At 45.6% G+C, this 15,745-nt stretch overlaps 1 protein-coding gene across 1 annotated transcript in view; it reads left to right on the top strand.

Moving 5' to 3' along the window:
- Nucleotides 1–10,532: 10,532 nt before the first annotated feature.
- The window catches only part of GRK7 (G protein-coupled receptor kinase 7), a 42,133-nt gene continuing 36,920 nt past the window's right edge, over nucleotides 10,533–15,745 (top strand). Inside the window, exons 1-2 of the mRNA XM_003895014.4 lie at nucleotides 10,533–12,952; nucleotides 14,448–14,885. Coding sequence (XP_003895063.1) covers nucleotides 12,341–12,952; nucleotides 14,448–14,885 — 1,050 coding nt within the window. The 5' untranslated portion in view covers nucleotides 10,533–12,340. The remainder of the gene's footprint in view (nucleotides 12,953–14,447; nucleotides 14,886–15,745) is intronic.

Below are 15,745 nucleotides of genomic sequence, written 5' to 3'. Positions count from 1 at the left end.
TCTCTTCATTGCTGCTCTCTCTCCTTCCCTAAAAACACCCAGCTTTGAATCTCATGTCACTGGACTCCAGCAGTCACTGTGTCTTCTTGCAGCCCCACAAATCACTCCCTGAGTTGCTAGCTCTTAGCTCTCCATCACTACTCTTGATAATTCTTGGTGATTTCAATACCCACACGGCTGATGCTTCTCATACCCTGGCCTCTCCATCCCCTGATCTCTTCTCCTCCAGTGATGTGCTCTCCATCCCTGCCTTGACTCACGCCAGTGGTCACACCCTTAAGCAAGACTCCTCAAGGGTAGCTTGCACTAGCTGCCTCCAATTCATTGATTCTCTGTTGAACTGACTCTCGTAAGGTTTTCATCCCACCACTTCCTAGAAACTGCTCTTGTCAAGCATCCTAGTGACCTCCAAGTTATTACATTCACTGACTAATTCTCAGTCCTTATCCCACTGACCTCTCAGCAGCATTTGCCATAGTTGATCACTGTTTCCTCCTTGCCACTCTTTCTTCCCTTGACATCCAGGATCCACATTCTGTCTCTCCTAATACCCCACTGCCCTCACCTCCTCAAACTCTAGGGCTTGGTCCTTAGACTTCTCTGCCCTCACCCCAGAGTGATCACACCCAGTCCTGTGGCTCCAACGGCCACAGGACTGGGGTAACTCCCAATGAGTATCTCCAGCCCAGGCCTCTCCCATGGTTCCAGACCCGTAGATGCTGTAGACTACTCAAGATTTCCATTTGGCTGTCTCCCTGGCAGGTCAAATTTAACAAGTACAAGACCGAGCTCTTGATCTTCCCCACACCCTGCTCCTCCAGAGGATTTCCCACCCCGTTTATGAGAAATTCATCCTTCCAGTTACTCAGGCCCAAAACCTTGGAATCACCCTTGCTCCTTTTCTTTCTGTCACATCCACAATCCATCCATAAGCAAACTATCTTCCCCCTCCCCTGATTTCTCACCGGGGTTACTGCAGTAGCCTCCAGACTGGTTTTTCTGTTTTAACCCTTGCCCCCCTCTGTCTGTGATCCTGTTAAAATGTCCATCTGATTGTTGAAAACTTCCAGTGACTTTCCATCACACTCAGAAGGAAAACCTAAGTTCTTGCAGTGATCAGTACTGCCTCACTGGACTGCTCTGTTTCCTCTCTGAGGACATTTCCTGCTGCGGGCCCCTCACTCTGGGCCACCCATGCTGGCCTTCTTGCTGTTACTCAAGCTCAGCAGGCTCTGAGCCAGCTGTTCCTTCTCCCTGAAGTGCTCTACCCTCAGGTAGTCACATGGTTCACGCCCTTACCTTCAGGAGGTCTTGACTCTCATCATTTTCTCAATGCAGTCTTGCCTGACCACCCTATTTAAAAGCGAAGCCTTCTCCCTGGTGTATCTCAGCACCTCCCTTCTTCCCTGCTTGATTTTTCTTCACAGCACTTACCACCATCTGTCGTGGGTTGGAAAACATGGCCACAGTATTTTACAGCTACTCCTATCAATCTGGGCTAGGCTTGTGACCAGTAGAATGTGGCAGAAGTAATGGTGTATCAGCTCCAGAGCCTAGAACTGAAGAGATCTTGCAGCTTCTGCCTTCACCCTTTTGGAAAACTGCCCTGAGGCCATCATGCTTTGAGGAAGCCCAGGAGGAAAGACTGCAGAGAGGCTCAACCACCCCAGCTCTCCCAGCTGAGCTCAGCCACCCACCGATCCCTCAGCTGAATGCAACCATTAAGAGTGAACCCAGGTGAGACCAGCAAAGAGCTGCCCAATGAAAGCAAATCTGTATATTTATGGGATAAATGCACAGAATGAATAGACAAATGAAAGGCCAGAGCTTTCCGTGGATTTTAGTTAATATGACTTAGTACTCAGTCCTACTTTATGAATTCTCTTTTATACATCAAAGTCATTACCTGCAATGTGCTATCAGGTATGAGGTGTTTAAGTGTCACCAGCTGAATCTGGTGTTGCATTTTCTTTACCATAGCATATGTCAAGGGTGAGGCCCACACTGTATATTGGAAATAAGACTTTCATCTTATTTGCTATTACCCAATGACTCTAATGTTACTATTGTTTATCAAAGTTGGGGTGTTTAAATATTTTAAAGTATTCTTTAACATAACTCCCTCTACCCCACCAGTGGACATTTAGCTGGGGTCTCTATGTTTAACTTAATTTTTTCTTGTAATTTCCTTATTCTCTCCACTCTCAATTACTTTTATTCTCCACTGAATGTAAAAAAAAAAAAAAACAAAAACAAAACAAAACAAAAAAAAACTCTTTAGAGCAGACTCACCGAAATTTCTAGTGAATACTTAGTACTTCTTCATTCCAGAATACAAAGTCTTTTATGCTCTACTAAAAATAACTTTGACTTTTATCCCCTTGTTTCATTCATCATTATAACCACAACACTTTTTTTCAAATAATTCCCACATTTTCTCCACATATCAAATCTATGTTTTGTGGAATTTCTTTTGCTTTTCGTTTGCTAACATTGTATTGTTTGGTCTTCTCTAATAATCTGTGTCCTCTAATAAAATCTCTTCGTTTCCGGAGAGTTGTTTAGTGGATCTTTAAAATCTCATTGTGTGAACATGTACAGTTCATCTGTATATCTGCCATAACTCATTTCCAAATGGAATCTCTATCAGGAAGTATTTTCTATTTCCTTCAGATATACCAATTACTTCATTTTCTCTCTTAGCTACTGTGACTCCTTGTTTAAGAAGAATATCCTCTGTTATGAGTACGCAGTCATTATTAAAACAATTAAAGTCTTGTTTAGAGAGGAAAATGTTTATGTTATGCCAGATTATAGATCCTAAGATTCAATATTTATGAACTTAATGTATTATAGAAAGGAGGAGTTTTAAGCAAGCATATAGATTCTTTCACCCCTATTAAAGCATATGCAACTTCTATCTTAAGTAGCCTCAAAAGCAAAATTTTTCACCATCTATTCTTGGTGTGACATGTAAGGAAGGTCAGGCTTCCTGCTGATAAGATTTCTCCTTCAGATGCACAATGATTGTTTCATTATCAGTTGGAACAGAGCTGAACTGAATGCTTAGTTTTATACTATGATACCATCCAAGCCTTATAACGAAAAATCTGTTGGTTTTGTTTTTTGGTTTTTTTTGTTTTTTTTTTTTGAGACCGGGTCTCCTTCACACTGTCACCCAGGCTGGAGTGCAGTAGCATGATCTCAGCTCACTCCAGCCTCCACCCCCCAGCTTAAGCAGTCCTTCTACCTCAGCCTCCTGATTAGCTGGGGCTATACGCATGTGCCACCATGCCCAGATATTTTTTGTATTTTTAATAGAGACGGGGTTTTGCCGTGCTGCCCAGACTAGTCTCAAACTCCTGAACTCAAGCGATCAATCCACCTTGGCCTCCCAAAGTACTGGGATTACAGGCGTGAGCCACCACACCCGGCAGAAAAGTCTGCTATTTTAAAGGGAAACAGAGGAGAAGAATCATTTGTAAATAGCATCTCAGCTTTCTCCTTTGTGTGTCACACTAGATTCTTTTACCCCCAAGCTTCTCTATGCCACAGGGACAATGCTGAGTGAAAAGTGCCCTGGAATGGACTATGAGACGCTAAGTTCCTAGTCTAAACCCAGCATTTAAGTTTTTTCTGGTCTGTTTTCTTCATGTACAGGAAGAGCTTAGACTAGGTACACACTATGATAATATGCATTGTATTTAACTCTGTGATTATTGGATAATTGGAGTTAATAGGAAAGTGAGTGGTTTTCAACTGACATTTCCTGAAAGCTGGAAAATGAATTGTTCCCTCCTCTATGTTCCCCTTGGATTTGGTGCCTACCTGTGGAGCAGCCTCTAACTACACTGTGTCATGGTTATCATGGTAAATGGGGCCACCACACATAGACCCCTTGCGACAGACCCACCCTCCTGTGCTGTCTGGAGAGCTGTCCTTCATCCTAAGGCCAACCCTTCCCCTGTGCTTTGAACATGCCTCCTCTGTCTCCTCAGGAAACTTAGGTGTTTTTCTCTTATATTTTAACATTGCCCTCTAACCTGGATCCTTCCTGTCAGCCCTTGTTTTTTTTTTGTTTTTTGTTTGTTTGTTTGTTTGTTTGTTTGTTTGAGATGGAGTCTCTGTTCCCCAGGCTAGAGTGCAGTGGTGCAATCTCAGCTCGCTGCAGACTCCACCTCAGCATCCGCCTCCCAGGTTCCAGTGATTCTCCTGCCTCAGCCTCCCAGGTAGCTGGGATTACAGGCACCCGCCACCATGCCTGGCTAATTTTTTTGTATTTTTAGTAGAGATAGGGTTTCACCATGTTGGCCGGGCTGGTCTCGAACTCCTGACCTCAGGTGATCTGCCTGCCTTGGCCTCCCAAAGTGCTAGGATTACAGGCGTGAGCCACTGTGCCTGTCCCTTGTCAGCTTTTAACATGCACAAGACACTACCGGCCGGGCGCTGTGGCTCACGCCTGTAATCCCAGCACTTTGGGAGGCTGAGGTGGGAGGATCACGAGGTCAGGAGATCGAGACCATCCTGGTCAACACGGTGAAACCCCGTCTCTACTAAAAATACAAAAATTAGCCGGGCACGGTGGCGGGCGCCTGTAGTCCCAGCTACTCTGGAGGCTGAGGCAGGAGAATGGCGTGAACCCGGGAGGCGGAGCTTGCAGTGAGCCGAGATTGCAAGACTCCGTCTCAGAAAAAAAAAAAAAAAAAAAAAAGACACTACCATTAATTTTTTTTCCTTTCTCTCGCAACCCCTGCAGCTCCCCATCATATGTCTCTCCCTCTTCATGGCCAAAGTTCTGTGGCTGCAACCTCCACTTCTCCATCTTCTTTCCCTCCTCAACCCTCTCCAGTCAGGCTGAGAGTCCTACTCCAAGTGCCAGGGGTTTCCATCCATCCTGCTTTCTTTCTCCTCATCATCTCAGCCTCTCAGCAGCGTTTGATGCAGTTGGCCACTCTCTCCTTGGCTTTTGTGGCACCACACTTTCCTGCTTCTCCCCAGTTTCCCTTCTCATTCCTTCTCAGTCTCCCTTACAGGCTCATCCTCTTATCCCTGAATGATAAACGTTAAAGAACCTCAAGGCTCAGTCCTTGTCCCTCTTTCAGTCTCACTCCCTTCTCTCTCCCCAGGTGGGTTCTTCAATGCCTACATCAATTATCACCTACCCTCCTATGGCTCCCAAACATGCCTCTCACTCCAGACCTCCCCTCTGAACTCCAGACCCTTCTATCCCACTGCCCACCTAACATCACCACTGGAACATCTCCCAGGCACCCCAAATTCTGCATGTTCCAAACTGAACACCTTCTTCCAGGTTTTCCCTGTCTTGGTGAATGACATAACCATCCTCTAGCTCTCCTAAGCCTGGATTCACCCCTCCATCTCCTTCTACCTCACCCTCCGTAATCATCAACTTCTGACCATTTTGCCTTCTGAATAGCTTAAGATTCCTTCTGCTTCGTTCCATCTTGATAGCCAGCATCATGACTCACCTGGACTTCACCTGCACCCACTCTATTCATTAAGCAGCAGCCAGTGGTATCTTTGAAACACAAATATATCCACATCGTATGGCTAAACACTCCAGTGGTCTCCCACTGTTCCTAAGAGAGAGGTCAAATCCTTAAAAGGATGGCTTCACTGATAATGGTGCAGGAGTTGGTCATCATCCTGTTTGTTCTCACTTTCTCTGACTTTGGCCTTCTCTGATCTGTATCTCCAGGGGCTCACCCCATGCAAGCTCTGCAAGTGACATTTCCCAGCCTCCCTTGCCCTCTGGCTTCTAGCCAGGCTCTGCCAATGAGGAAAGACACCAGGGCATCTCTCCCCATCTCACTCAGCCTCATGTGTGACCTCTGGGAGTGGCTGCATCTCCTATCTTTCAGCTCCCACGTGACAGCCTTTCCTGCGGTCCCAGGTCCTACCAGACAGCCCCTGTATTACTTTCCTGTGGCTGCCATAATGAATTATCACAAAGTATTTTTGAAAAACCAACAAGGTTCTGTTTGTTTGTTTGTTTGTTTGTTTTGAGACAGAGCTTTGCCCTGTCGCCCAGGCTGGAGTGCAATGGCGCAATCTCGGCTCACTGCAACCTCTGCCTCCTGGGTTCAAGTGATTCTCCTGCCTCAGTCTCCCGAGTAGCTGGGATTACAACTGCCTGCTACCATGCCCAGCTAATTTTTGTATTTTTAGTAAAGACGGGGTTTCACCACGTTGGCCAGGCTGATCTCAAGTAATCTGCCTGCCTCGACCTCCCAAAGTGCTGGAATTACAGTGTGATTAAAGCCTGTCCTAGAGGTAGGTATCAGATCCAACGGGCACATAAAGGAGGGAACAATTCATTTTCCAGCTTTCAGGAAATGTCAGTTGAAAACCACTCACTTTCCTATTAACTCCAATTATCCAGTAATCACAGAGTTTATAAAATGTGTGTTACCTTAGTGTTTACCTAATCTAAACTATTACCGTACATGAAGAAAACAGACCAGAAAAAAACATGTGCTAGATTTCAACTAGGAGCCACCTAGCGAGCCACTACACCCGGCCAACAAGGTAGTTTTGATTACTTCAAATTATTAAAAGTCTGGCCAGTTGCTGCTGGGAGGGTAAAGACCCTTTTGCTGTACTTTCCAGTAGAGGGCTTTTACTGAAAGAAAAAAGCAAAACAAAAACGAAAACAAACCTTTGCTGTGGAAGGATTCAAATCAGACGTTGTCAAAAGAAGACATACAAATGGCCAACAAGCATAGAAAAAATACTCATCACCACTAATGATCAGAGAAACGCCGATTACACAATGATACCACCTCACACCAGTCAGAATGGGTGCTGCTAAAAAGTCAAAAAACAACAAATGTTGGTGAGGATGTGGAGAAAGGGAATGCTTATACAGTTTGGGGGATAATGTAAATTAGTACAAACTATATGGGAAACAGTATGGAGACCAGGCATGGTGGCTCACACCTGTAATCACAGCACTTTGGGAGGCTGAGGTGAGAGGATCACTTGAGACCAAAGGGGTCGAGGCTGGCTGCAGTAAACCATGATCACACCACCGCACTCCAGCCTGGGTGACTGAGTGAGACCCAATCTCAAAAAAAAAAAAAAAAAGTAAAAACCAATCTGGAGAACTGCCATTTGGTCCAGTAATCCCACTACTGGGTATCTCCTCAAAGGGAAATAAATCATTATATTAAAAAGATAACTGCACACATATGTTTATCACAGAACTATTCACAATAGCAAAGATATGGAATCAACCCAAGTATTCACCAATGGGTGACTGGGTAAGGAAAATGTGAGTGTGTGTGTATGTGTGTGTGCGTGCATGTGTATGTGTATACATCCGTACATGGAATACTACTCAGCCATAAAAAAGAATGGAATCATGTCTTTTACATCAATGTGGATGGAACTGGAAGCCATTATTATGTAAGTGAAACAACTCAGAAAGAGAAAGTCAAATACAGCATGTACTCTCTCAATAATCAGTAACTAAATAACATGTACATATGTACATAGAGAGTAGAATAATAAACACTGAAGTCTAGGAAGGATGGGAGGGTAGGAAGGTGGGAGTAGGGGTAAGGGATAAGAAATTACTTAATGTGTATAATGTACATTATTCAAGTGATGGCTACACTAAACGCATAGACTTCATCATTATGTAATATAGCCATATAACAAAACTGTGCTTGTACCCCCTAAATCTTTTTTTTTTTCGAGACTGAGTGTTGTTTTGTCACCCAGGCTGGAGTACAGTGGTGCGATCTAGGCTCACTGCCACCTCTGCCTCCTGGGTTCAAGCAGTTCTTCTGCCTCAGCCTCCCAAGTAGCTGGGATTACAGGCACCCGCCACCATGCCCAGCTAATTTTTGTATTTTTAGTAGACCCGGAGTTTCACCATGTTGGTCAGGCTGGTCTCAAACTCCTGACCTCAGGTGATCCACCCATCTCGGCCTCCCAAAGTACTGGGATTATAGGCATGAGCCACTGCACTCAGCCCCTAAATCTATTTTTAAACAACAACAACAACAAAAGTTGTTAAACTATTAACAACTTGAAGCTAAAGAACAACCTGGGTTCTTTGGGTATTTTGTTTTATTTTATTTAATTAATAAATTAATTTTTCCCAAGACAGAATCTTGCTCTGTTGCCCAGGCTAGAGTACAGTGGCACGATCTCAGCTCACTGCAACTTCCACCTCCCAGGTTCAAGCAACTCTCCTGCCTCAGCCTCCCAAGTATCTGGGATTACAGTCATATGCCACCATATGCAGCTAATTTTTGTATTTTTAGTAGAGATGAGGTTTCACCATGTTGGCCAGGCTGGTTTCAAACTCCTGACCTCGTGATCCGCCCATCTCAGCCTCCCAAAGTGCTGGGATTACAGGCATGAGCCGTCGTGTCTAGCCTCTTTGGGTATTTTAATGCTAACATATTAGTCTGCTTCAGAACTTACACTGCTCAAAATAGCTTCTCTGTGTTTCTAAGACCATATAGCACTGCCCTATATTACTTCCTAATTCTTGATCTTCAAATAGATGTGCTATTGGACCATGCAGAGAATTGTGCATTTTAAAGGATGGTCAGTTTCTTATTAGAAACTTAGCTTTACTATTTTCCTTAAACAGTTAATCTTAGGATGTATTTTCAGGAGAAAATTTTAAAATTAAGAACATGTACAGCATTAATAATGCTTTAAATGATGCAAAGGGTAATGAAAGGCCTGGGCAAGAGCACTTTTTTCTTTTCCCTAGGTTACAAAATGGGTCCCAAAAATACTAAAATATTTAAATTGCTTTCTACTATCATAAAAGTTATGATTTTTCATTCAAAATGAAACATCCCTTAATCTAAAATAAAAGTTGAGGTCAGGTGCAGTGGCTCATACCTGTAGTCCCAGCACTTTGGGAGGATGAGGCGGGCAGATCACTTGAGGTCAGGAGTTCAAGACCAGCCTAGCCAATGAGGTGAGACCCTATCTCTACTAAAAATACAAAAATTATCTGGGCGTGTTGGCATATGGCTGTAATCCCAGCTACCTGGGAGGCTGAGGTACGAGAATTGCTTGAACCTGGGAGGCAGAGGTTGCAGTGAGCTGAGATCATATCACTGAACTCCAGCCTGGCCAACAGAGCGAGACTTTGTCTCAAAAAAAAAAAAAAAAGAAAAAAAATTGAAAAAAAAAATTGAAAAAATAAAATAAAAATAAAGAAATATATCCTCTTTTCATATGACAGAGGTTAGTCTTCTTTTTGTGGTGGAATATAGTAAATTGTTGAGTTACAATAGTGTGTTAGAAATCTTGCATGATGTTTAACAAATCCGACCTCCCTGTCTTCTAGCTGCATGGGGCATCACAGCTTTCCAAGGTCCCGTGCAAATACTGAATTGGCTGCGCTATACTAGTTGTGCATGGGACACAGGAACCCGTCTTCTTCTATATCCCTTAGGCCTTTCTCCTCTCCAATCTGCATATTAGAAAAGCAGAATTTTGGACTAAATTTTGATGATTGATCATCGTGATTTATTATTATTATTTATTATTATTTATTTATTTATTTTTGAGACGGAGTCTTGCTTTGTCGCCCAGGCTGGAGTGCAGTGGTGTGATCTCAGCTCACTGCAAGCTTTGCCTACCGGGTTCACGCCATTCTCCTGCCTCAGCCTCCTGAGTAGCTGGGACTGTAGGCACCCGCCACCACGCCCAGCTAATTTTTTTTGTATTTTTAGTAGAGACGGGGTTTCACCGTGTTAGCCAGGACGGTCTCGATCTCCTGACCTCGTGATCCACCCACCTTGGCCTCCCAAAGTACTGGGATTACAGGCGTGAGCCACCGCGCCCGGTGTGATGGTCGTGGTTTAAAAGCTAATACTTTTGATCACTTCTTTGTGCCAGGCATTTGGCATTTAATTCTCTCAAAGCTTACCCAAGAATCAACATTTATTATCTGTTTTATAAATAATGAAACTAAGGCTCAGAGAAGTTAAGTAACTTGCTAAAAGTCACACAGCTAGGACTTGCTAAAGCCAGGATTCAGATTTCCCAAGCAGTGCTGGACTTAGTGCTCGTAACTATTGGGCCACATCTCCAACCCCAGGTTTCTGGTACGTTTCCCCACTTGGTGCAAGGGATGCTGACTGTGCCCAGCACTTTTGACAAAGTGCGTGCTCTGCTTCTAATATAAGAATTCAATGCTGTTCTTTAGTTGAACCTATAACTACTGTTTCATTAAGTTGGGAAAAGCTCTGAATCCTATTGGTAGCAATCACAGAAAGTGTTCCAGCCGAGCATGGTAGCTCATGCCTGTAATCTCAGCAGTTTCAGAAGCCGAGGTAGGTGGATTACGTAAGGCCAGGAGTTTGAGACCAGCCTGGGCAATATGTCTCCACTAAAAATGCAAAAATTAGCCAGGTGTGGTGGTGCATGCCTGTAGTCCCAGCAAATCGGGAGGCTGAGGTGGGAGGATCCCTTGAGCCCAGGAGGTCGAGGCTGCAGTGAACTGAGATTGAGCCACTGCACACTAGCCTGGGCAACAGAGTGAGACCCTGTCTCAAAACAGAAAAAAAAAAAAAGGAAAAGAAAATGTTTCTTTTTAAATAGACCTTCAAGGAGTTCATAGCATACATATTCACCAGTGAAAGCATGTTTTTCCCCAGTGATAAGCTTAAATATCTCTGTGATATCAATGCTACCATTTTCTCAAGGTTCTACCCTCCTAGGCTGCCACTACATTCCTAAGAACCACGGGAAAAGGCATTTGTTCCTCCGAAGAAATTCTCAGACCAATTTTTCACTACTGAACAATGTGGACCGGGGTAACATAAAGAACAGAAAAGTACCAACATTTCCCGTGTGGGTTTCAAAGCAGGCAGCATGGTTCAGAGCAGTGGGCACCAGTGCAGATCACCCAACTCCACGGCAGAGGTGATAGTTTCCAGCGCAGCGGTGCAAAGCCAAAGGGCACCCACGAGTTCATTACATAATTCCTGGTAGCATGAGGCCAAGTGTGTATCTGCTCTAGGGGAACAGTCGGAGGTTCTGACAGGCAGAGCAAGGCAGTCATGATTATGTTTTCACAAAGTGTATGCTAGCGGTTGTTTGTTTAGAAAAAGACTGACCAGCTTTTTTTCCCCTCCTTCTCCCTCTTTCTTTTTTTCCCCTTGTAAACACTCTGGCATAATACTGAATGACTTTGTTTTTAAGCTGCCTTAGCCTTGCTTTGTGAAGAAAAAGCCTGAGTATCCTTTCCCTGTGGGACACAGGTTGTTATTTTTGGAGCAGAGGTTCTTAGCCTGATCTCTGTCTAGATCAATTTCTGTCTCGATGAGGCCGAGGTCTGTGACAGCTCCGAGCATCCTCTGTTGAGGGAAGCTTCCTCGCTTGGTGGGGTGCATGGGCAAAGATGTCAAGGGGCCACGTCTGAAACTTCACTGCTCTTGGTCTCCTCGCAAAGGCTCCTCAGCATTCAGAGTCTGCTTGTTAGATTGTGCCCTTGGAACAGTCGCGACCGCATGCCGGGAGTGACGTGCTTTCTGTCTTTGGGATCATGGAAAATTCTTGTCTCATTCAGAGCCCAGACACTCCAGGGCAACTCCCTTCATTTCAGGAATATGGCTTTTTCTGCTTATACTGCTTCATGGTACGTTTTGGGTGGAGATGGCCCCCTCTTTTAACCCAAGGTACTCCAGGTCACAGAATCCTCAGAGCTAAGAAGGCTGGAGGATTTTTGCAAGCTATTCAGGGTGCATCTGCACTGGCCAACACTGGAGTCCTTAGGGCCTCTGGGAACACATCTCGGGACTCAAAGCTCAAAACATCCCCTCCAACCTGCTCTTCGTGTCAGGCTGCTAGACCCTGGGAGGAAACTGCTCCTCTGCCTGACCTGCTGTTCCTAGGAGTTTACAAAGCTTGAGCCTGGTAGGAAACAAGTAAAATTAGAAACAGATTAAACTACTGCATCAGCAACAAATTAGATGACAACAGTATGATCACTTCCTTGGAACATGGTTCTAGCTAGATATTCAGGATACAGGGCTATGTGGAGAAAGACGCTAAGATGAAGGGGCCAGTGGGGGAGGTGGCCCCAGCAGGTGTCCCATCGGCTTTCGCCTTGGCAGGTGGGAGCATGACCTGTCATGTGCAGTTCCCGGCGGGCTATACATAGCCAGTCAAAGCTTCTTACAAGAGAAACCTCTTTCACACCCTCCATGGGTCCTACCCGCAGGCCACAGGGCTCACTGTAAATCCCCTGGACGTTGTCTCACCCGGGGAAGGGAAAGCAGCCAGCAGCCCTCCAGTCCTCTTGTGCTTTCCCTGGGAGTGTGCCCCGTGCTCAGCCATGGTGGACATGGGGGCCCTGGACAACCTGATCGCCAACACGGCCTACCTGCAGGCCCGGAAGCCTTCGGACTGCGACAGCAAGGAGCTGCAGCGGCGGCGGCGCAGCCTGGCCCTGCCCGGGCTGCAGGGCTGCGCGGAGATCCGCCAGAAGCTGTCCCCGAACTTCCACAGCCTGTGTGAGCAGCAGCCCATTGGTCGCCGCCTCTTCCGTGACTTCCTAGCCACTGTGCCCACGTTCCGTGAGGCGGCAACCTTCCTAGAGGACGTGCAGAACTGGGAGCTGGCCGAGGACGGACCTACCAAGGACAGCACGCTGCAGGGGCTGGTGGCCGCTTGTGCGAGTGGCCCTGCCCCAGGGAACCCACACCCCTTCTTCAGCCAGGCTATGGCCACCAAGTGCCAAGCAGCCACCACTGAGGAAGACCGAGTGGCCGCAGTGACACTGGCCAAGTCTGAGGCCATGGCCTTCTTGCAAGAGCAGCCCTTTAAGGATTTCCTGACCAGCCCCTTCTATGACAAGTTTTTGCAGTGGAAACTCTTTGAGATGCAACCGGTGTCAGACAAGTACTTCACCGAGTTCAGAGTGCTGGGGAAAGGTGGTTTTGGGGAGGTAAGTGTCGCCCAGTAGCCAGGCTAGAAGGTGAAACAGAGAGCATGAAAGGGGGTAATGCTGCCTTTCTTTTTTTTAATCTCATTACTTAGAACTAATTTCAGGACCACATGTGGAGGATTTCTAGCCCCGTCTCCCTAGCCCCCTTCCTTGTAGCCATGGTGTGAAATAAAACACAAATGGCATGAGAGAGACAAGCAAAATGTAGACTTGGCCAAGACTCTGTCATGGGTCTCCATCAGGAACGTGCTGAGATGCCCGGACACTTTGGAGAATGATAGCAACGTGTGACAGAAGATCTCCATTTCCCCTAAATTGTGATTATGAAGGTACTACCAGAAAAATGGATATTTAAGAAAACACTCTAACTAGCCAGGTGTGGTAGCATGCCTGTAATCCCAGCTACCCGGGAGGCTGAGGCAGGACAATCACTTGAGCCCGGGAGGTGGAAGTTGCAGCGAGCCGAGATCATGCCACTGCACTCCAGACTGGGCAACAGAGTGAGACTCTCTCTCAAAAAAAAAAAAAAAAAGAAAGAAAGAAAGAAGGAAAGAAAGAAAGAAAACACTCATCTTGAAGTAAGGTTGAGAACCTGTTTTGTACCACTGTTGTGCCCAGCTTTCTGTTTTTAAGTAATAAAAAAATTTCAGATAAAATTTGTTTGATATAAAACTAACCATTAACCATTTCAAAATGTACAGTGCAGTGGCACTTTGCACATATGCAATGTTGGGTAACCAACACCTCAATTTAGATCCAAGACACTCTCATCATCCCTGTGCCCATTAACAGTGCCTCCCCATCCCTCTCCTCCTCCAGCCCTGGCAACCACTAGTCTGCTTTCTGTCTCTAGGGATTTGCCTATTCTGGATGTTTCACACAATATGTGACCTTTTGTGTCCAGCTTCTTTCACTCATTAGACTGTTTTGGGGGTTCATTCACACTGTAGCATGTGTCAGTACTCCATTCCTTTTTATGGCTGCATAATATTCCGTTGTATGGATATACTACATTTCATGTAGCCATTCATCTGTCCGTGGACATTTGGGGTTGTTTTCACCATTTGGCTATTGTGTGTGGTGCTGCTATTCATGCACAAGTATTTGTTTGAATACTTGTTTCCCATTCTCTTGGATTTATGCCCAGGAGTGGAACTGCTAGGTCATAGGGTGATACTATGTTTCACTTTTTAAGGAGCCACCAAACATTCCACATTTTTTATTCCCACCAGCAATGCTTAAAGGTTTCAGTTTCTCCACATCCTTGCCAACACTTGATATTTTCCTGTATTTTTTTATGAAGGTCTGCCTAGTGAGGTGAAGGAGTATCTCACTGTAGTCCCCACTTTTTCTTGAGAACACTTCTTATTTACAGCTTCTCCTTTCTCCAATGCCTGACATCTTTCCACGCAACTCCTCCTTTATCATCTTCTCTCCACCTCTCTCCAGTATCATCTACTTCTACCTCTTTCTCTTCTTTTCTTTCTCCTTTAAGGTATGTGCTGTCCAGGCGAAAAACACTGGGAAGATGTATGCCTGTAAGAAACTGGACAAGAAACGGCTGAAGAAGAAAGGTGGTGAGAAGATGGCTCTCTTGGAAAAGGAAATCTTGGAGAAGGTCAGCAGCCCTTTCATTGTCTCTCTGGCCTATGCCTTTGAGAGCAAGACCCATCTCTGCCTTGTCATGAGCCTGATGAATGGGGGTGACCTCAAGTTCCACATCTACAACGTGGGCACACGTGGCCTGGACATGAGCCGGGTGATCTTTTACTCAGCCCAGATAGCCTGTGGGATGCTGCACCTCCATGAACTCGGCATCGTCTACCGGGACATGAAGCCTGAGAATGTGCTTCTGGATGACCTCGGCAACTGCAGGTTATCTGACCTGGGGCTGGCTGTGCAGATGAAGGGTGACAAGCCCATCACCCAGAGGGTGAGTGACTCTCCACCTGCCCCAAGTGCGGGGCACAGAGTTGGAAAAGAGGGGAGAGGGCTTTTCTATTCCCAGGACAAATAGAGCCTTGGACTTAATTCTTTTGGTTTTTTTCCTAAAGCGCTTACGTTGTCATCTTGCCTTAAGAGGAGTGGTATAAGAGGATTGGCTTCATTGGCTATTTGGGGGCTACTTTGCTCTCCTCTCACAGGGGATGGGGGAGCCTCCTTTGTGAGTTGGGGATGGCCTGTGCTTTCATGAGATGGAAAGAGCTGAATCCATAGTCAGGGTCCGGGTGTGTCCCATCAATAACCAGCTCTGTGGTGCTGTGTTCCTGAGCCGACAGAGCCAGCCTTGGTTTCCTTTTCTGGAAAATGAAGGGGTTGGACTCTAAAATTCCATGATCCTAGGAGGTAAACTTTAATCAGATAAGAAAAAGAATGATCCGGCTGGGTGTGGTGGCTCACGCCTGTAATCCCAGCACTTTGGGGAGGCCGAGGCGGGTGGATCTGCTGTGGTCAGGAGTTTGAGACCAGCCTGGCCAACGTGGTGAAACCCCATCTCTAGTAAAAATACAAAAATTAGCTGGGTGTGGTGACGGGTTCCTGTAATCCCAGTTACTCGGGAAGTTGAGGCAGGAGAATTGCTTGAACCCGGGAGGCAGAGGTTGCAGTGAGCCGAGATCACACGACTGCACTCCAGCCTGCTCAACAGAGCGAGACTCTGTCTCAAAAAAAAAAAAAAGAAAGAAAGAAAGAAAGAATAAGCAAAAGAAAGAAAGAAGGAAAACGAATGATCCTCTCACACCTAGAACATTAAAAGAAAAATATCTCCTTTCCTTTTTGGTGTGGAATTGGCAA

The sequence above is a fragment of the Papio anubis genome, chromosome 2 (assembly GCF_008728515.1).
Source record: "Papio anubis isolate 15944 chromosome 2, Panubis1.0, whole genome shotgun sequence".
NCBI lineage: Eukaryota > Metazoa > Chordata > Mammalia > Primates > Cercopithecidae > Papio > Papio anubis.
This window is presented reverse-complemented; position numbering and strand designations above follow the sequence as displayed.